We start from the raw sequence: 23,299 nt of genomic DNA, 5'->3' as shown, positions 1-23,299 counted from the left end.
CCTTTACAGAAAAATGAAAGTCTTAAGAGAAAAAAACCAAAGGGAAAAGGTGTTCAGTAATGAGTTTCTTGATTTGGGAATCAGTACTATTCAGTATGGTTAGCTAATGACCTTAACTCCTGCTTATCAGTTAGTAGTTGTTCAGGAAATGTGTGTTGGATTGAATTGGTTCACGAGAAGCAGGGGAATGCTAACCTCATCATGCAGATGGGTAAACTGTGGCTCAAACCATCTCTAGATCAGTTTTTAGTAAATTTTGCATTTTACTAAGGGCCTCTGTCCAAGATAGCTCATTTAAAAGTCAGTCCCTTACCACTGCTATGAATAAGGTAGAAAAAAGACAATATTTTCTTATTTATTGGATAGATTCATGGAGAAATTGAGGAGGAAGAAGAAAAAGGGAGGCGGAGCTTGAGTCTGGGTCTTTGCTCATTGTAATGTATATGCTCAACTAGGTGCACCGCCACCTGGCCCAAAAAGATGAATATTTTCAAGTAGAGAGATTATAGTGATAGTATGTTCAACATGTTGTGAATTAGTCACTGTTAGACTTTCCTATATACAACAAGTCAGTCTGATACTAAGGAACACCAAAACCTAGTGATGAAAACATATGAGGCCCTTAAACAACTGCAGAAATAAAGACCATCAGAAAAGCTATTGGCAGTCTTTGGGCTAAAAATGTCTTAAAAGATAAAGGATAAAAAGCCTCTTATATATTACTGGTAGTGTGAGTTGATCTTATTTTTCACAGAGAATTTATAAATGTATGTCATAATTAAAATAAACTTGCCCTTTTTTTTGGTTGTTGTTGGGGTATCATTCTGGGTTAACATTTTTTTTTCAGATGAATACAGAGACAGAAGAGAAGAGGCAAAGACACCACAGTACTAAAACTCCCCCAGGGCTTGAACCTGGGGTGCACACATGGCAAAGCAGGAACCCTTACAAATAAGTTTTCTTGCTAGTGACTGACTTGTCTGAATACATTGGAGCTACTGACATATTGGCAAAAGAGTTCACAAAAATCTGAGAAACAGAATTTAATGAATACAAGTGTTCGCTGTGATACTGTTTGAAATAGAAAAAAAGCATAAAACATTCTAAGTATTCACCAATAGATATCTGACTACATAAATGAACTCTATGGACAGTCATATTTTATAGATACATATGAAATCAACATTCACCTATGTATTGAAATGAGAAAAGGAACACAATATATTAAGAAAAACCAAAAGCTGCTTAACAATCTGTTACTTTTGAGTAAAATAACTCATCAAAAAAAAATTGAGAGGGGAGGGTGAACCAGAGAGGGAGAAAGGGAGACATCTGTATTACTGCCTCACTGCTGATAAAGCTTGTACTCTGCAGGTGGGATCATGGGCTTGAACCTGGTTCCTTGCACACTGTAATGTGTATGTTCTACCAGGTGTGCCATCACCCAGTTCTGAGAAGCTTATTTTGCTTTTAAACCAACTCTTGAGCAGAACTACTTCATCACACTATTTAGTACAGTGTTTGACACGTTGTTGGTGCTCTGTAAATATTTTAGCAAACCTTGGTCACTCTTCAGCAAAGTAATAATAAATTTAGGACAGAAGAACACTGACTTTTATAACTTCAAAATCTGAACTATCATCTTCTGATGAGCTCTAATTCCAAGAAGATTCTTTATCCCACGGAATTGGAATCTGCCTTTTTGTAAACTTGGCCCTGGTATTATACACAATCAATCTAAGCAGCTGTGCACATTGGTTTAGACAATGGAACCTCTGAGACCAGCCTTAAACTCCAGCTTGTACACACAGGAGCTATGTGACACTTAGGTAAAGATTCCTATTTCTCTCTGAACTTTTTTTTTTTTCCATTAGGTAGTGATATAACTACTGCTTCCATCTGACAGGGATATTAAAAGAAGATAATGAAATGATATATACAGTTATCATGGTGCGTAGCACAAAATATTCAACAAACAACATTTTAATTGTTCTAGTTCTTTATTAGAGAAGCGGGGGGGGGGGAACGTGGCACAGACAACAAAGTTTGTAATGAGGTGTCTCAAGTGAGTTGTGTGCTTGAGAACCTTGATCTCAGGTCACTCTCACATCTCCTCTTGTGCCTTCCTTACTAGTAACAAGTCATAAAAAACATTCTCAGCAAGGGGAGGCAAAATTCATACCACTAATATGGCAACAGCAACAACATCTGTGCATTCACAGTTATGAATACTAACTTAACAAATGTGATTTCAGGTGTTTAAGAATCTCACTCACCTCTGGAGGACACAAGCAGAAAGCTCCTTCAGGGACTTCTCTCAAAATTTGTCTCACTACAAACTCCTAATATTCAAATAGCTGTCAGGAGAAAAACAGGTGTCCAGTCATTCTGAAACTTTTCTTCTTTTTTTTTTAAGTCATTCTTTTTATTTTACTTTTTAATTATCTTTATTTATTGGATAGAGACAGTCATAAATCGAGATAGAGAGGGAGAGAGAAAGAGAGACACCTGCAGCTCTGCTTTACTACTTGCAAAGCTTTCCCCCTGCAGGTGGGGACCAGGGGCTTGAACCTGGGTCCTTGTGCATTGTAACATGTGCACTCAACCAGGTACACCACCACCTGGCCCCTCTGAAACTTTTCTAAAACTAATGACTACCTATCAGACAAGATTTGACTTCATGCTATTATTCAAATGCCAGATATATTCAGTAGTACATGGATGAGTACAGTGTGTGTGTGTGTGTGTGTGTGTGTGTGTGTGTGTGTGTGTGTGTGTGTATTATACCTATTAAACAGTATATACAGTTGAGTAGAGTAGGTGACTTAGGATCCAGGTCTAGTCTCAACCTGGCCATTAAATCACTGTGAACTCAGACTCTCAGCTTACTTTTCTAGAAAATGTTATACACTGTAACTTACACTATATTCTGAAGACCTCTAGTTCTGCATAGCTTTGCTTTGGGCTACTTAGTTGGGCTCCAGTCCTCTTTGTTTCAAGCACAGTAGCAATACTAAAACAATCTATTTGATATACTGGACTTCACCATAAAAAATTTATTTGGAAAATGAATCTTTTTCACCAAGAGATTTTTTTTATAATCTCTGAAGCAGGCCATTCTCATAGTTCCTTCCAGAACCTGAAAGTTCTGAGTTCCCTTTTCCTATTTGTATTTCAGAGGTAGAGAAAGAGAGAGATGGTATGGAAGAAGGGAAAGACGAGGGGTGGAGGAAAGAGGAAAAGGACCCAAGGAGGTCACTAAAATGACTCTCTCCCTATTCCACCCTTAATTTCCCCATTTAAAGTATTAAACTGAGAAAAACTTTGACAATTGAACTCCATATTCCTTCCTAAAACGGTCTTGTAGCACCCTTACAATAATATAAAGATTGAAAAAAGAATCAGTGGCCAGGGAGGTGGTACAGTGGTAGAATCAGTGGCCAGGAGAGTGGCACATAGGACTTGCATATGTGAGGTCACAAATTCTATTCTTGTTATTGTATATGCCAGAGGGATACTCTGGTTCTCCCTTCTCCTATTACCCTCACCCGCTCTTACACACACACACACACACACACACACACACACACACACATTCTCATTCTCATTAAGTAAATAAATAGGTCCTGAAAACAAAATTCAAATGCAAATGTATAATCAGTTTGGAGGATGGTATTAGCAATAATGAAGTCAGTCTTGAACTCAGAGCAGAATTCAAGGGTGTCTCTTTTGCTAACAGAGGAGATCCCAGATACCCTCTTCTCATCGACAATTCTTAAATGTTCCTTCTGGCAAGGGCAAACTGGGCAGGGAAAAAACAAAATCAATGATATGAACCAGTCCCTTTACAAAGATGAGAGATGCTAGAAAAGCGCTGTGGAAGCATCACAAAACGATATTCCTACTTGGTGAGAGTTTGGGGCCAAGAAAGGGGGGAGGGATTTTAGGAGAGCAGTGGGGTTTGTGTCAAACACAAGGCAGAGGTGTCTCTTGAATCTGCAGCCACTGGAGTGCACAGCTGTGGGGCTCAGCTGCATCAATAGAACCACCATGGACCCCTGTGTGCTGGGCTGTGATCTTCCACAGCAGGAGGCAGTGGAAAGGGGACTAGACATTTAAGAAGACTGAGGTGTGAGTCTCAACTCTTGGGCAAAGCACTTTGGTTCCCTGAACCACTATTTTCCTAACTGAAAAACAAAAATAAAAGTGCCCATTGAATCTGAAACAGGCATGTTGTACCATTTAAATAAAACAGTATTTGAGAATCACTTGGTAAATTTGAAACTCCTATAAATGTTTAAGCTGTATACAGGAGCCTGTGAGATAGCTGTCTAAATATGATCTTTATGAAACCTCCAAATGTTTGCTTAAATCAGATACAGATATAAAAGGTCAGTGAATTATCAAATAAAGGAAGTGTTACACTATGTTCACAGAATTTTCCAAGACTTAATTACAAAAACCATTGCATCTGACACCATAAAAAAGTATATATGAAATTACAAAGATCTAACTATAGATGACACAAGTATACATACTATAAAATTTAGTGACATATGATTTCAAAACCTATGATTAAATTATTCTTAAAGAGCTGCTGTAGTGATAATTAGTATAATAAGTATACAGTTTTGTCAAAAAGCTTTACAAAAATCCAGAGTTCCCATGTCACAACTTCAGTAAGTAGTGTGTTTTCACTCCTATTTTGAACTGTTGCATCTTAGAGCCATCTACGTAGATTGAGATGATGGAAGACCACAGAGCTCAGCTTTGTACAGGAAACCATTAACTCTTCTGGTCAGGAAGGTCTCTGAAGAAGTCCTCTTCATTCTCCTCTGAGCAAGACAGGTTCAGTGCACTCATCACAGGGTGGATCCAGGATGTGGTCTGTGTTACGTGACTTGAGAAGAACAAGGAATGCAATTACAATCTGAAAGGCTGTCCTACCCATCCATGCAAGCACTGAGCCTAGTGACATTGTTTCCACTCTGTTGCAGTTCCTTGTGATAAGCAATTGGAACTGGATCCAAAAGTTTTAATAAGCCTTAGACATATTCTAAAGTTCAACAAAAAATATTTTTCTTCTCGAGGTAAAAAAAAAAAAGTTATGTAGAAGAATGCGTCATCACTGATTCCTCTCTTTTTCTCACCTGACATTCAGTCAGTCAGCACGTCCTGTAACATCTCTGGAGTCTTTTCCTTCCTTTCCTTTTCCAGGGTTATAGACTGGGTCACTAAAATAGCTTGTCTCTCTGCTTCTGTTCCAGTTCTTTTCTAATTCATTCTCCATTCCAGCCAAGAGATCTTTCTAAATCATAAACCATACACTGTTGCTCACCTGCTAAAAATTCAGTGCCAACTAAAGCCTTCTGGATTAAATACATACTCCATAGTATATGTATATATATATATATATAAAGCCTTATTCCTTCCTCCCATCTTGTTTATCTAGTTACCTTATACTAACCCTAAAGAGGCAAATCTCCCTCAAATTCCTCCAATCTGTGTCCCTGGCTTTCTCTCTAACTATACTGCCTTCCATACCTGTTTATTTTTAGGCATCATAATTCTGCATATGAATCTCCTTGAAAACTACATATCCTTAATTTTGTGGTGCCTAGCATGTCCCCAGACCAGAACAAATGACTAGGCATTTCAAGCAAGTACAAAAGCAGAGATAAGGAAGGATGTATAGAGATCTATACGAGTGTTGAAATGCTGGAAAGTGTGGCCCTACATGGTGGACATAGTTTCTCAGACCTAGTCTTCTCAGTTTGAATCTTCAACTGGCCGGATTTCCTGTCTGCTGGGCTTTTAGGTAGATGGCAGTTTTTGAAATTGGAATGATTAGTTTCATTTCCCTAGATATTCTTTCTAGTCCTGGTTTACCCGGTTGCCTTTATTCATCCTCAGATTTCCTCCACTTTTAGCCTACCCAACTGAAACTGAGAAATTTTTTATATATATTTATTTATTCCCTTCTGTTGCCCTTGTTTTGTTGTAGTTATTATTGTTGTTATTGATGTTGTTGTTAGATAGGACAGGGAGAAATCGAGAGAGGAGGGGAAGACATAGAGGAAGAGAGAAAGATAGACACCAGCAGACCTGCTTCACTGCTTGTAAAGTGACTCCCCTGCAAGTGGGGAGCCGGGGGCTTGAACCGGGATCCTGATGTTGGTCCTTGCGCTTTGCGCCAAATGCATTTAACCTGCTGCGCTACCGCTGGACTCCCTGAACCTCAGAAATTATACCATGTCTTAGATAACGTGTAAGTGAAAGCTAACACTGGGGAGAATTAAATAAGATTGTAGGTCTGAAAGTAACTTTTAAAGTAGAAGATAATATATTTAAAGCATATTCCAAGTATTTTTTTTAAACTTGCATGAAGAAGGAAATTCTATGGTCAGGTAAGTCTGAGATACACTAATACAGATAGATATATTAGTAGAGATAGTTAAGAAGGTATCGTTACTATAAGAATTCTGTACTCCGGGAGTTGGGCGGTAGGTAGCACAGCGGGCTAAGCGCAGGTGGCGCTAAGCACAAGGACCAGCGGAAGGATCCCAGTTCGAGCCCCCGGCTCCCCACCTGCAGGGGAGTCACTTCACAGTGACTCCACAGTGTCAGGTCTGCAGGTGTCTGTCTTTCTCTCCCCCTCTCTGTCTTCCCCTCCTCTCTTCATTTCTCTCTGTCCTATCCAACAACGACATCAATAATAACTACAACAATAAAAAAAAAAAAACAAGGGCAACAAAAAGAATAAATAAATAAATAAATAAAATAATTCTGTACTCCATGATTCTCCAAAAGTATTAGCAAAATTAATATATGGAGCTCTATGTTCCATAGAGCACAATTTGGGAACTACCAGAAAAATACACTTATTTTATTGGTTGTTGAATATAATCACTGAAAATGCTGGACTTAATATAATTCTTATTTTTTTATTGCAATTACTGGATTTGGTTTCTTTTCAATCCTATATTCTAAAGTTTGTCCACAGGCTCCCTCTCCCACACAAATGGTTCTACTTCTTGGTATAAATATTAGAAACGCATTTTCTGTTTTTGTTTGTACCTTTTTGTTTCTTATTTTTACCAGAGCACTGCTTAGCTCTGGTTTATGGAGGTGCAAAGGCCTCAGGTATGTGAGTCTATTTGTATAACCATTATGCTGTCTACCCCCATCCATCAAGAAATGCATTTTCTATGGAAGATCAATAGTTTCTCGGTGGGCCAAAATAATTTTTAAGTTATTTAAAAATCAAGATGAAGGGAGTCGGGCGGTAGCACAGTGGGTTAAGCACAGGAGGTGCAAAGCACAAGGACCAGTGTAAGGATCCCGGTTTGAGCCCCCAGCTCCCCATCTGCAAGGGAGTCGCTTCACAAGTGGTGAAGCAGGTCTGCATGTGTCCAACTTTCTCTCCCCGTCTCTGTCTTCTCCTCCTCTCTCCATTTCTCTCTGTCCTATCCAACAAGGATGGCATCAATAACAATAACTACAACAATAAAAAAAAAAACCAAGGACAACAAAAGGGAATAAATAAATAAAAATCCTTTTAAAAAATCTTAAAAAAAAAAAAAAAGAATCAAGGTGAAAGTAGGAAAGACCCAGAAATCTTTATAGTTTCAAAATATAGAGTACGGTTAAATGGTACAAAGAATCATTATTCTTTTAACAGTAATCCACATTACTATTATCTCTTTAAAATGGTCTAATGGAACTTCTTATCGTGGGCTAAATTTACTAAAGCATTTGATTCTGCACAAGTTAACTTTTTTTTCAAGGCATTTGTAAAGCTGGAGGCTGCCTAAACTGGAAGTTACTTAAAGAAATACTAAATGTAACTAGTGTAACGTTAAGGGGTCAGAAAGCACTGCAAGGTGAAAGGAGGGCAGGACATACTGTCCTGTACAGACTACCTGTGTAAGACTAAAAGAAAAAAGCCTAATGAAAGAGTCTGGAAACAGTTTTTAATTTTGGTATATTTAATGCTTACTTGTCCATTTATAATATGCTCTTTCAAAGCTGGGGCTTTAATTTATATTATTATCAGTATTTACCTCCCTTATGAATTCCCCTTATTGAGGGCGAAAGAAAGAAGAAAAATAGGAACACTTCCTTATGGAATAAGTTTGGGGGCAAGTTTTTCTGTCTTAAAAATCTTCATGCTTGTAATGTTACAAGAGCCATCTGTGGAAATTCCATTCCACTGATGATTTAAAATGATGATTTAAAATAATAAAAGAGATCTAGAAAAGATTATAGCTACTGAACAATGAATATGTAGAAAGTTCCACAAGAAAGGTGTCCTAGTCAGAAACCTTCACTAAGCACTTTTTCTCAATGAATCAATATCCAATTTGACTCCAAATACAAAAGTAATATCATAGCACATTAGTTGATTAATTTTACGTTCACCTATGTATCTATCACTAAGCAATAAATATGGAATTACAAAAGGTACTCACTAGTAAAAAAAACAGGCAACAAAAAGATAGCATCCTATACTTTATATGCATATCTTATACGTGGATCTTTTGTAAAGATTCAGAACCAATGTTTCCAAAACACAGGCAGTACATGTAAAGTCCTCGGCAAAGAGTAGAAGTTAACAAATAACCTTAGATGCTTTTATCTTTTGCAGAGCCAAGGCCTGGTACATATGCAATGTCTTCACTCAGGTCTGTTTTTTCATTTAAAGGGAAAGACAGACACAGAGATGGAAGACATCACCATGCCCAAGCTTCCTCCAGCACCATAGCACCTTCCACATCGTTCTGGTGTTTAAGCATGTGCTGTACCTACGGCAAGGCACACCCCCGATCCTGCACGCTATCTTACTACTACCAGCTTACTGACAAAATACTGTTTTTATATTATTGTAAGAAAAAACTGGAATTCCCCCTAAGAAGCTGGGATGAAGCCATCTATATGTACGTCATTCAATTTTATGTTCTGGAAAACATTATAGCTAGTGAGATTTAACATAATCAGTATGATGAGATAATCTCAGATTTACTGGCTTGGAGAACATACTAGTACTAGAAATATTTCCTCTGTTACTGGTAGACTGAAAAAAGAAAAAAACATCAACTAGTTCTATTGATTCCTGTTTAATTAATAAAGACTCCATAGTTTATAAAGTGACATGTTGCTACCTAGTATAAAAAAACTCAGAGGTCTGGAAAATAAATGAGGATGACTATGAACCATAAAAATCTTTAGCTTGAGTTTACGGTATCTCTGGCAAATGTTTCTGTAGAAAGTGCATTTGAGTTGATTTGGGAAGCAATCAACAGCAGTTTAGATATGTCTGAAAGTCTAGAAAGTATATTACTTGTTTCTGAATGGTTGCCAAGTTTGTTGTTGGAAAGCAGTAGTATTCAGTTTGAGAAGATGAAAGTAGTATATATTTTTTCTTTTATAACATGAGTGATTTGAAAGATATATTTCAGGGTTTATAAAAGAAACCTTAGAAAATATGCTTTACTTTATTGGCAAAGAACTGAAAGTGAATTATTTAAATCTCATTATAATTACCCTCCTTCTGTTTCTTACCTTCTAGCATGCAAAGTGCTTCCTTTTAAAATAAAAATTTAGGACACTCTGTTCAAAGATAAAAAGTACACTAGTTTTGTAGAAATTCATTCTTATAATAACTGTCTGTGATGATGTTAGTCTTCCATTGTAGATGGCACTATTTATATATCATTGTTAATTTTGTAAGACTGACTGCATTATTTTATTATATTTAAGATAAAGACACAGATTAATGACCCAAGGTAATTAACTTCAATGTCATTTTTTGGGGAGGGAAAGAAGAATCTTTTATACAGAGTATTCATATGAATCAGAAAACAAAGACAAGCAAGCAGATATGTTAATGGAATGCTCCTGGCACTGGTACTGGAATCAATCACTGGAAAATTTTACAGTCAGCAGTGAATTATAAGTAGTAATGTCAACAAAAGATTTTTACTTTAAAAAAAGCAGTACTAAAATGGTCTTCCACTATGACAATAATTTAGTTTTCACTGAGTTCTTACTTTTTGTGTGCATAGTTATCCAACATCTCTTATTAAATAGCATGAAATGCTGACCACAATAAAAAAAAAATAAGGAGGGCTGGTGAGAGGTACTCACCCAGTGCTTTACCACATGAGTGCCCAGCCCTAGCCTTAGCAACAGATGGAACTGTCATGGACCGTACTGTCAAAGTTCCATGGCTGGTAGTGTGGTACTGTGATGTCTATCTATGTCGGTCTGTCTTTCTAGCTGAAATAAAAACAATGAGAAGGTCTGGGGAAACAGCATAATGGTTATGCAAAAGATTCCAAGGTTCCAGGTTTGATCCCCCCACCACCACCATAAGCCAGAGCTAAGCATTGTTCTGGTCTCTCTCTGTATCTCTCTCATTAAAATAAATACAATTTAAAAAGTAACAAAATAATCTAGAGAATGAGAATATAGGCCCAGGAGTGGTGAAATCATAGATGTATGAGGCTCTGATACTGAGGAGAGAAAAAAGGTAATCACAATAGGAAACAAATGAGAAAGTAAGCACATCAATAAGATTATGTAAAAGTCACCAAACCATAGTAAAAGCAGCATGTAGTATTCATTATGAGGCTAGTAATAAGGAGAAACCAAAATAGGCATAGGATAAAATTATAGACATTTTGTTTCCACTGATAAAATTCCTTCTTATATGTTTATGAAAATACATCCCTAAAATAAAATGACTACTCAGAAATGAACTCCGTAAATATCACAGAATATGGGCATTCTGTAATTAAGCATTTGGAAATTCACTGAGGCTCTGATAAATTATGAGGACTTTATTCTTTGTAGTCTAGAAGGTAATTTTTATCTTTATTATATATTTATGTTACTTTCTATAACATAAATCAGCTATTTTCAAGTATTTAAATCCAATTAGTTATAGGACATGAATGGCTTAATGGTTATGCAAAAAGGTTTTCTTGTTTGAATTTCCAAACTCCTTGGTTCAACCCCTTTTTCCACTATAAGACAGACCTTTGCAGTGCTCTGGTAATAAATACATATTAAAATGATGATAAAAATCCAATTAATTGAAAAGTCTCTAGGTCTCAGACATCAAATTACAACACACAGATCTGAAGCTATGGCTATATGTTACCTATGTAGAATACTGGACAATCTTTTTGTATCAGCAGGCTTGTTAAAGATGAACAATGATGGATGTTCAGCTTCATGGGATGGGGGGGTAGGGGAGGAAGAAGGATGGGACACAGTAATTTGGTGGTGGGAATGGTGTTTATATATAGTCCTATCAATTTGTAGTCATATAAATCACTATTTAAGTAATATGAGAGGGGAAAATTTGATTGAATGTCTCAAACTTTTTAAATCACAGACTGCGTCTTTGATATGTTGACTCTCTTAAAAGCTTAGACCAGGGAGAACAGAAGCAACTGGTGGCACAACTATATACAAATAATGTCAAAGGACATAAATTATGGTGATGTTGTGTATGATACAGCAAATCCTAACAAAGGGATATTTCAAAGTTAACCCAATTGCCAAACAATGTGATTATAGCAACAACTATCTATTGTCTTCTTAAACCCTAAGACAGTAGGAACTTCCTGCTTCCTCTATAGAGCCTGTATTTCTCCCAGTCCTGGAACCTCTAGGATGGGACTCACTTTCCTGCATGCTTTTCTCAACTTATACCAAATGATATTGTATCTGCTGATCTCAACCTAATCAATGCAAGGAGTATCACCTCAGCATGCTTCACTTCAGACTGTGTCCAGAGACTTCAGGCATGGAATGTCAACCTTTCAGCCTCATTACTCAGGTAAGACCTTTCCTTTCATAGTATTCTCTAATTCCATTCCAGGTGGTTCACTTCCTAACAAAATCCCAAAACCTAGATATAGACCAGGTCCCGTAATATAGAACATATGTTCACATGTATCCATAAATTAGGGCAAAAATATATACCTGACAGCAAAAACACAAAATAGTCTGTAGTGAGTCAGTATAAAGTTCATAATGAAATATGGTCTACTTAGACTTAGATACCCTCTTCACCCACTTCCTATCACAGTTCTCTCACTCATTCCAAAGCTAACCTCATCAAAGCAAGGACTGCAAAAGTTGAATAAGAGCAAAGACTGGTATACTTTAATGACGACTCTTTAGTCACTATCAGGCCACCCCATCAGCCAGGGCCCTAGTTGGGGAGTCCTGAGATTCCCAAACAGACATGATGGGCCAAGACCGCGAATAAATCCCTCTCTCCATTGTTATCGGTCATTCCTATAAGAACAACACAATAGACCCCTTTATGGGCCCACATAGGACCTTGCCTTCAACTTGGGTCAACAATGGTAGAGAATGTTCCATCCTCCAAAGGGAGGATGGACAATATACTCTATGCTACACCTAAAGAAGATGGGTCCTGATATTGGGGCAGCTTGGAATGTTCCTTTCTACTTTGGACCACAGAATGTGAGCTCAAATCTACAAGGATGCATATGTCACATAGGCTCCTAAGCTGAATATGGGCCCCAGATTACATCAAATTGATGGGGTTTACAGTCAACAATATTTATACACCTTTCCAATATTTGGGAGCTACTCTCTTCCCTGATCCAGCTTTCTGGTCCTTCTGCTAGCCATGACATCATCTTTCCAGACAATAATTAGGATCCACCTGCATATCAGATTTCAGGCTCAGGCAAAAATAAATAAACAAACAAAAACCACGATATAACTAAAATATGCCTACTAGCTATAAAACCACCATATAACCACCATATAACTAAAAACCATAAAACCACCATATAACTATATAACCACCATATAACTATAAAACCACCATATAACTAAAATATGCCTACTAGCTATCTACAAAATGGAGGACCCCCCAACTCTTCATATCTGCACTATTCCAGCCTTTAGGTTAATAATTAATCAACAATTTGTTTGGCTTTGTATGTTAACTCTCTTTTCAACCACTTGGTTCCAGATGTTAGCATGATGCTGACCAGACTTCCCTGGACAGACAATCCCACCAATGTGTCCTGGAGCTCTGCTTCCCCACTAGGGAAAGTGAAAGACAGGCTGGGAGTATGGATGGACCTGTCAACGCCCATTTTCAGCAGGGAAGCAATTACAGAAGCCAGACCTTCCACCTTCTGTATCCCACAATGATCTTGGGTCCATACTCCCAGAGGGTTAAAGAATAGGAAAGCTATCAGGGGAAGTGATAGTATACAGAGTTCTGGTGGTAGGAATTGTGTGAAGTTGTACCCCTCTTATCCTATGGTTTAGTTAATGTTTCATTTTATAAATAAAAAATTAAATAAAAAAACGAAACAAAACAAAAAAAAAGATGAACAGTGAGAAAGAAATTTTGCCAAACAAGGGATTTTTTTTTTTCTCAACTAATACACACAGGCCTGATTGCTATAAACCACTGTATAGAGCCAAAACATCCTAGAGCTACCATATCAAACCAAGACATTCCAGACTAATGTAAAACATTAGTTCTGGACTCACAGACTATAGCTCTGGCTAACTTTTTTTTTTTTTTTTTCTTTTTTTTTTTTCGTCCAGGGTTACTGCTGGGGCTCAGTGCCAGCACTATGAATTCACTGCTCCTAGCAGCCATTTTTTTTTTTCATTTTAATGGGCAAGACGGAGAGAAATCGAGGGGGTGAAAGGGTGAGGGGGATAGAGAGGGAGAGAGACAGGGAGACATCTATAGACCTTTTTTTACCACTCGTGAAGTGACCCTGCCAGTGGGGAGCTGGGGGCTCGAACCAGGATCTTGATTGGGTCCTATGTGCTTCATGCTTTGTGTGCTTAACCCGGTGTGCCCCCTCTGGCTGACTCTTAAATGCTGTGTTTGACTATGACGGGATTAAAAAAAAATATGCAAAGCCTCAAAAAACCAACCAACCAACCAACCAAACAAACAAACAAAAAAAACCCATTACTGCACATACAAGACTACTTATTAGATAGTATTAAAAATTACATAGACTTTTATAGCTGGCATATTTTCACATCTAATATATGCTTTGGCAGTGTCTATCAAAAATTACTCTCCCATTTTGTACTGCCGATTTGTTAGTAGGAGGCAGCGTCCCATGAGGAGACTACATTTCTACGTTAGCATGTGTCTATTTCCTGTCAATAGAAGCTCTTTGGGGAGGTAATTAGAGTTATTGTGGTCCTAAAGGTAGGACCCTGGCCCATTAACACTGGTGACCTTATAAGAAAAATAAGACAGGGTCAGTAAGATAGATTACCTTGGAAGGTGCTTGCTTCACCATGCACTCCACCTAGGTTCCAGTCTGGCCCACACTGCACTGGGGGAAGCTTTTGGGCTGTGGTGCTCTTTCCCCTTCTCCCATCGGATCCCAAGCACCTTTAACTCTTTTTCTGTCTGTAAAAGTTGGCCTGGAGTGGTAAAGTACCAGTATTGACAAAATACTACTACTACTAGTAGTAGTACTAATCAGAAACCAGAGCTATCTCCCTCTCTCTCCCTATACACCAGAAACCAATTCTGATGAGATCTTAATCTTTGGACTTCTGCTTTTCTGAACTATGAGAAAATAAATTCCTGTTGTTTAAGCCACCTAGTCTGTGATATTTTGCTATGGTAGCCCTAATAAACTAATAAAGCAACCAAATTTCTAAAGGAAGGTGCTTAATAAAATGTGATGTTTTATTAGTAAACTTAAAAGGAAATTCCTGGAGGAAGGGAGGATCCCACATCTGGCTAAACAAAAGTCTCATACCAGAAAGGTAATGAATTTCCAAAGCACTTTATTTGATCACAAGGGTTTAAATTATCCCACAAGGAAATGAAAATTAGTCCAATGAAATGCTAAAAAACATGCTTTACGCCTCAATTATATCTGTCATTAGTTAAGTGAGGTTGGGGAGGAGGGCAAAGAGCTTGCTGTTGGCGGTCTAGATTCGTATGTTTTATTCATTTCAGTGGGCTTTGCCATTCTGAATAACCTAAACCAGCTGGCTGGCCTTTCATTTAAATGACAGTTGCTCACACAGCACTTCATAGATATTTATAGAAAATTCAGAAAAAGCTGTCTCAGGCTCCTGAGAAATGCAACCTCTCTGCTCCTGTCACAGGATTTTTGACTGGTCAGAGAGTGACATAACTGTAGGATTTTGGCTATTAGTTTCTATTTTCAGTGATGAAAATGTATCTCACACTTCTCCACTAGCAATAATGTGCAATGAGAGAGGGGAGAGAGATAGGAATAGTACACAATAAGGGGAGGGAGAGTTACAGGAATAGTACGCAATACAGGGAAGGAAGAGGAATTAAATTCTGTTGAACAAAACCTGGGAGACATAAACTATTATGTTTGCTTTGGAATGAGAAAAGCAAAGAGAGGTGTGTATCTACCAAAAGTGGTGATGTAAACATTAGAATCCAGGTCTGTCTGACACTAAGCCTATATATGAAATGATATTCATTCATTTGATAAATGTCCATTCAGTTTCTATATGTAACATGCAATGTACTTAGACTCTTAAGTACTGGTGTCACATAGATGGTTATATCAAAACCAACGGTTGCAACAACTTCCAAATGTATTTATGATTACAATGTACTTGGAAGCAAAATATTTTAAAGGTCCACATTTCCTCCTGCAACTCTTCTTTTGTTTCTTCATTATAGTGTTATTAAGGGCAAACGCTAGAAGAAGAAGTGTTATTAAGAATGGAATGTTCAGGGGCCGGTGGTAAAGCTTTGTGAATGGTGAAGCAGAGCTGCAGGTGTCTCTCTTCCTCTCTATTACCCCTTCCCTCTTAATTTCTGGCTGTCTCTATCCAATCAATACATAAAGATAATTTGAAGAAAAAAAAAAGAATTGAATGTTCAGGGGCCTGGCAGTGGCACCCCTGGCACAGCACTTAAATTACCATGTTCAAGAACCTGGGTTCAAGTCCCCAGCAGGGGAAAAGTTTTAGGAGTGAAGCAGTGCTGCATGTGGCTCTTTCTCCCTCTCTTATCTCTCCTTTTCTCTCAAATTCTCTGTTTCTTTTCTTTCTTCCTTCCTTTCTTTCTTTCTTTCTTTCTTTCTTCTTCTTCTTTTTCTTTCTTTCTTTCTTTCTTTCTTTCTTTCTTTCTTCTTCTTCTTTTTCTTTCTTTCTTTCTTTCTTTCTTTCTTTCTTTCTTTCTTTCTTTCTTTCCTCCAGGGTTATTACTGGGGCTCGATGCCTGCACTACAAATCCACGGCTCCTAGAGGCCATTTTTTTCTTTTGTTGCCCTTGTTTATTGTTGTTATTATTATTGTTGGATACGACAGAAAGAAATTGAGAGAGGACATGAATACAGAGAAGGGAAGAGAAAGACACCAGCAGACCTGCTTCACCACTTGTGAAACGATCCCTCCGCAGCTGGGGAGCTAGAAGCTTGAACTGGGATCCTTAAGCCAGTCCTTGTGCTTTGCACCATGTGCGCTTAACCTGCTGTGCTACCACCCGGCACCCTTAACTTCTCTATCAAAAAAAAAAGCCACTGGAGCAGTGGATTCATTATTCAGGCACCCAATCCCAGTCACAACCCTGGAGGAAGTTAAAAAAAAAAACAAACACTAAATACCTCATTGGAATTTGAGGAGTGGAAGTTGTCATTATTTATTTTGTTATTCCAAACCACTTTTCTGCATTATTAATGTCCATTAGAGCTGAGTTACTGTGCTAACAATATGCTCTACAATACTGAAGACAACAAAGATGCAGTATATACCTACATACCTCTGCCCAATGGACCCATAGGATACATTTCAAATTTATCAAGACACTAATCAGTGATGAATATGGTTTCATCTTTCTTCACAACACAACCCTTGAGGCAGTGACTTGCAGTCTGCCTGCCTTTCCTGCACTAGACAGTACCTTTTGTTTTATTAAGGACTCACAGACTCGTTATGTTTTACCAATATGTGGTTGTAATGTATGTATGATAACACTTCCTATGTTATGGGGAATGAGTTATCTAATATGAAGAGCACCAATCTAATACAAGAACATACCCATATAAGCTAGTGAATTCACAGGCCATTATCAGCTAAGTTCAAATTTTAAAAATATATGACTAAAACAAATAAATGGTTAATAAATAAATGACTTGACAAGTCATCAACAATAGGATTTAGTGTTCAAAGCCAGTTTTTATATCATGAATTTTAGAGATATTTATTTATTTACTTACTTTGGATAGAGACAGAAATTGAGAGTAAAGGAAGGGGAGACACAGGAGAGAGAGAGAGAGAGAGAGAGAGAGAGAGACCGACCTGCAGCACTGCTTCCACCCCTTGTTAAGCTTCCTCCTGCAGGTGCAGATCAAGGGGTTGAACCAGGGTCCTTGTGTAGTGCAGTATGTGCTTCATGCTAGGTGTATCACTATTAATATCTCGGCCCCTTATCAACACATATGTATGCAAATTTATATGTATGTATTTTATATATTTTTTAAGAGAGAGAGAGAGAGAATCACAGTACCAAAGCTTCTTTCAATGTGATGGGGACTGGACTGGAACCTGGGTTGAGTACAAGACAAAACAGTACACTATGCAAGTGAGCGATTTTGCTGGTCCTATCAAGAATTTTTAAATTTTCAAATATTTATTGATCTGTGGGTCAGGTAGTGGCCCACCTGGTTAAGCATACACATTACAGTGTGCAAGGATCTGGGTTCAAGCCCCTGGTCCCCAGCTACAGGGATAAAGCTTTGTAAGTGGTGAAGAAGGGCTGCAGGTATCTCTCTGTCTCTTTTTTTTCTACCTCCTCCTCCCCTCATAGTTTCTCTCTGTCTCTATCCAATAAGAAATAAAAATATAATTAAAGAAGGAAAGTCTTACAAAAAATTATTGATTATATAAGAGTACGAGAGAGGAGGGAGAAGAGAGTACTGCTCAGCTGTGGCATAAAATGGAACTGGGGACTTAACCAGTGACTCCTGGGGCCTTCTGTGTCCTAGCAGCTAAATTATATCCCCAGGCCTTCTATTTATTCTTCAAGAATTTTGTATCATTTACCTAGGTGTATAGAACGTGTGTATATTGCATCTGTTTACATATATTGTGGAAATTGTTGTAGATAGCCTACAAAGTATCTCGCAATGATTTCCACCTTCTAGAATTCAGATCCTTTGTGTACCTGCCTCCTATATGGTACCAGGGTTACTGTTCTATGTGACAAACAGTATGGGCAGAAGTGGTGGCACATCACTCACTCCTGAAATTGGTTATAAAGACATGGCAGTGTTTTCTTTGGTGTCTTTTTTGGCTCTCACTTATTCTCTTGTTCTTTACTCTGAAGGAGGCCAACTGCCATACTATGCAGAGTCCATATTGTGGTAAAGAGCTGAAGTCTCTAGTCAATAGTCATATATATGAATTTGGAACAGATATTTCAGTCTCATGAGACCATTCTTCAGCTCTGGCTAAACAGTTTGACTGAAATTTCATGAGAATCCAGAAGGAGGAAGAGGTGGGCACTAATGACCTAACAGAATTACACCTGGATTTTAAAAAAAAAATTATTTTTATTTTCTAATACAGATTTATTATTGGATAGCAATAGAGAGACATTAAGAGAGGGAGGAGGAGATAGGTATATAGAGAGACAGACATCTACAGCCCTGCTTCTCTGCTTGTGAAGCTTTCCCTGAGGTGGGGACCAGGGGATTGAGCCTGCACCTGGAATTTTTATAAGCCATGCCAGAGAATGAACCCTAGGCATGATCCCACCATTAAGCAGCTTCCCTCAGTACATTAAAAATTCCCTTCCATCTTCCATCCTTCTTTTCTTTCTCTCTCCTTCTTCTTTTTTTTTTTTTTTTAATTTTACAGAGGACAAGACAGAGGTAGAGGTAATGAAGGTAGGGAGGAGGAAGAGGGAAGTACTGCTCCATTGTCCATGCATCTCCCCCAGTACCATCATCCATGGCTCTCGCATCTGGTACCAGGATGTGAATTCAGGGCCTCCCATATCATATGTGTGCTCTACCAGGTGACCTATCTCCAGCCCCCATGTCTAGATTCTTGACCCTCTGAAACTGGATAGGAAAAGTCATGTAGCAGCTCTAACTTGCAATATTTAAATTAACTTTTACTACCAAACCTAATTCTCATGAAAGCTTTGTTAAGTTATATAGCATATATCTAAAGTCTATGAATGTTTAAAAAATGGAGTTCTATAAAACACTACTATAGGGGGCAGAGCCAAGATAGCGACTTAGAAGCAGCAGCTGGCGTCAGCAGCTTGTGACCTGGGATTCTCTGGATAGGGTTCCAGATACTAACATGATGCCGACCAGACTTCCCTGGACAGACAACCCCACCAGTGTGTCCTGGAGCTCTGATTCCCCAGACCCCTTCCCCACTAGGGAAAGAGAGAGACAGAACGGGAGATGGAGCCACCTGTCAATGCCCATGTTAGCAGGGAAGCAATTACAGAAGCCAGACTTTCAACCTTCTGCATCCCACAATGATCTTGAGTCCATACTCCCAGAGGGTTAAAGAATAGGAAAGCTATCAGGGGAGGGAATGGGATATGGAGTTCTGGTAGTGGGAATTGCATGAAGTTGTACCCCTCTTATCCTATGGCTTTGTCAATGCTTCCTTTTTATAAGTAAAAAAATAAAAATAAAAAAACACTACTATAAGTCTGCAACAGTGTACAACTTCAGAGGAAAGATATGAAATAGGATGGAAACACAGTTGTGTTAGTCTGATAATTTCATTTTAGCACTATCAAGATAATCTACATTTTTGTCATTAACTTTAAGATTGCTGCTACTTTCTCTGTTAGAAGAGAATAAGTTAAGTTTTCCTTTGAATGCATACTCATACAAATAGCAAGTTATATGCCTATAGGCATACATACACATGTTGGCATATACACACTTCAGGACATAAACATTTGTTAGTTCTACGAAACACAGTCTTTAGCAACTCCAAAATTTTAAGTTTGTTTATACTGGGTAGAATGACTTTTGGCTTTTGTCAGAACTTAAGTAGATTACTTCAAGATATTAACAGGTCTGCAATGGAAGGATGGGAATAGTCAATGAGACTGCAGTCATATGAGCATTCTTGGAATAGTACTGACAGGTATTCCTTTGCCTGAGGCTTAGTTTCCATCAGATTGGTAACAATTCAGTTTCTGGGAAGAGCATGACAGATGTCAATCTTAGCGAAAACATTCTATGTATACAGACCATCATCTCCTATGGTGATCTGGAAGGATGATTTTAGTCACTTTTTTTTCTTTCCTTCCACCAGAATTATTGCTAGGGCTTGGAGCCTGCATGACTCCACCACCATCTCTGGTGGTCATTTTTGTCTCTCCTGCTCTCTCTCTCCCCACACCCCCCCTTTTTTTTTCCAACAAGGTGAAAGACAGAGGGGGGGGGGAGAGAGAAGGACAAATATCTACAGCACTGTTTTACCACTTGTGAAGCTTCTCCCAATCTCCCCTCTCCCAGGCCTCTACCCCTCACCCTAGTGGCCCACAGGTGAGGACCAGGGTCCTTATGCTTGGGAACATGTGTGCTCTATAGCTGTGTTAACATTCAGTTTCTTAGTCACTGTTCTTTTCAGGTAAAAGTGAAAGACAATGACCTGAGTTTACTGATTGTTATTATTATTATTACTATTTGCCTTCAAAATACCATTTACTGGTAAGTGAAACATTCCAACCTCAAAATCTAACACAGGCTTTATAAGTTCAAAATTATGATTTGGATAGTAGAAGGATGAATATTTAAAACACACTAGAAAGCTAAATAGCTGCCAGAAGGATATACATTGAATACTTTTTTTTTTTTTTTGTCTTTCATGTAGACATTAACTTATCTGGCAGCATCACTTAATTTGAACAGAACTAAAGGCCAGAAAGTAATCTCCATCAACATGTTCGAGCAAGAGGAGGGAGTACAGAGAGTTAACCTTTACCAATAATGTATATTTTGCCTTTGGCTCACTCCATCCATAAGCTCATTCAATCTGGACAGGAACCTTGCGAAAGGCTAATATATTTTCCATTCTGCAAGTGTGGAAATTATAACCTGGAGAGAGTAAGTAAATCTACCCAAAGTCATTCAGCTATATTCTGTGGCAACTACAGTATTTGAACCTGGTTTTTTTTTCCCCCCTAAGTATGTGCTTTCTTTTCCCTAAACCATATGACTTTCCTGTAAACAAGTACTCCTGCACCAGAATTTAGTTAATTTTCTACAAACTCCCACACAGGGACTATTGACAAGAGAGTCAAATGACTCTGACTATCTGGCATCTTGTCCTTTGCAAATTACAAACTCCTGAGAAAGAGTGAGGTATTCAAAGGATACACATATTTAGAACAAAGAGATGAGAGCTGTGTCCCTCTCTATTCTAGACTACACAGTTTAATATGCTCCTGCAAAACTCACTGTGATATGTGATTGACGATTATAATAATTTTTGTTCAGCAGTCTTGGCATAAGAAGACAGGGAAGTATGGAACACTTATTAAATCAGATTTTCATCCACAGGAGTTAAGCTAAAATTAGTGCCAGTGCTGGGAAGCAGGTTAACTTCTAGCAAAGACCAATTCATGGTAAGCACCCTGTTACTCCAGGAAGCTGGGTAAAGTAAGTAATGGTATAGTGACAATTTTTTTATCTTTACTATTTGATCTTTCTAGCTTCCAGGAGATAATTGCTATTCTTAGAACCAGGCTTCTATTCTATTTTAAGAATAGATAGTTTAAATAAATGAAAACCTCTTTAGTTTCCTTATTGCATGTAAATATACTGCATAAAATAAGGAGGTGGGGCAGTGTGGGGGGGGTAGTGGTGAGGGGGTGAATTTGGAGCCAATATGGATATACACCTTGATTGTGTAATTTTATTACTTAGTGACCTTGACAAGTTTCGCTTCTCTCCTACAGTTACTTCAACAATAGTGGTAAGAGAGTTATATCCATCATTGTTCTTTGGGAAGCAAATTTACCATATTATCTATTGAATTTTTTTTTTAAACAAATCAAGATTAAGGCCAAGAAATAGAGTGAAGGGTTTCCAAAGCACACCCTACTGGATGAATTTTAATTTCCTTTTACCATGCTTACCACTCACTTTTGTCCAGTGCCTGCAAGACTTCATTGTTTTCAGTGGCCATTTTCTTCTAATAGAGGGTGAGAGCCAGAGTATATGAGGGAGAGGGAGAGAAAGACAAAAAGTGGGAAAGACCTGCAGTACTGCACAGGAAACTTCCCCTCTGCAGGTGGGGACTAGGGTTTTAAATCTGGGTCTTCATACATGGAAACCTGTGTATTATTGAGTGAGTCACCATTTGGCCTCTGTATGTATTTTCTACAACTCGAGTGAACTACTTAACTGTAGTGTCTCTATTTCTTCCACACGGACTGTTACATCTTTGCACAGTGAAAGGACATACCTATTTTTTCTCTTCTGTCCTCTCCTTGGATAGTATTCTCACATGTAGTTGAGATTATTATTCCACTTTTCAAAGGACAGTGTAAACCAGCTGAATACAAGCAATGAGACATGATCACTCTTTGGTTGGTGATTTCTTATTCTCTCCTTTTCCTTTGCTCTTGGTGATAGTGCCTATAGTATCCTTTTCCGACATGGAACTAGTTGGGCTTTGATTTTCAGGTTTTGGTTGATATATAGTGACAAACAGCTATGGCTAAGCTTAGGGAAAGGAGTTCTCCAAGGGTACAACCTCATTTACTGACATTTTTCAAAGGCCTTTGAGCTTAGAACCCCAATTAATAGTGAATGCTTCTTTTACCTTCCTTTGATTTCATTTCAACTGGGAACCATCTAGGAGAGAGGCCTGGCTGAGGCAGGATGCAGCTCAACACTACCACAAAAATTACAAAATCTAATAAAACGGATGCTCATTTTCAACGTTGCTAAGAGGATTAATGAGACAACACATAGGCGAATACACCTAATCCAAGCCTGACCACAGGGCACCAACTTGTACTCACTAAAGATTTACTTTCCTCCCCCATATTTTCCTTATTCATACACAGGAATATAAGGAACAAGCTTAACACAAATTTGAATGTGAGCTTTCATTTCTCTGACACCCCACAGAACAGTGCTTCAAATTTTCAAAGAACTAAACATAGTTAACAGAGCATATCAGAATGCAACTTTTCTTTTTAAATATTTTTTTAATCTTTATTTATTGGATAGAGACAGCCAGAAATCAAGAGGGAAAGGGGTGGGAA

The 23,299-nt window shown here is 38.1% G+C and overlaps 1 protein-coding gene across 5 annotated transcripts in view; it reads right to left on the bottom strand.

Annotated features, from left to right (window-relative positions):
• STXBP4 (syntaxin binding protein 4) overlaps positions 1 to 23,299 on the bottom strand; it is a 214,024-nt gene that overhangs the window by 20,787 nt on the left and 169,938 nt on the right. For 3 of the 5 annotated variants that reach the window (XM_060203767.1, XM_007531409.3, XM_060203768.1), the window contains one exon: positions 4,323 to 4,900. The exons of 1 other annotated variant lie outside the window; for it this stretch is intronic. In XM_060203767.1, the coding sequence (XP_060059750.1) occupies positions 4,786 to 4,900 (115 nt within the window). In that variant the 3' untranslated portion in view covers positions 4,323 to 4,785. Of the gene's footprint in view, positions 1 to 4,322; positions 4,901 to 22,202; positions 22,582 to 23,299 lie in introns of those variants that run through there. One more of the 5 variants, XM_060203766.1, reaches the window with a different exon arrangement.

This window comes from Erinaceus europaeus, chromosome 12 (genome assembly GCF_950295315.1).
Source record: "Erinaceus europaeus chromosome 12, mEriEur2.1, whole genome shotgun sequence".
Taxonomy (NCBI): domain Eukaryota; kingdom Metazoa; phylum Chordata; class Mammalia; order Eulipotyphla; family Erinaceidae; genus Erinaceus; species Erinaceus europaeus.
This window is presented reverse-complemented; position numbering and strand designations above follow the sequence as displayed.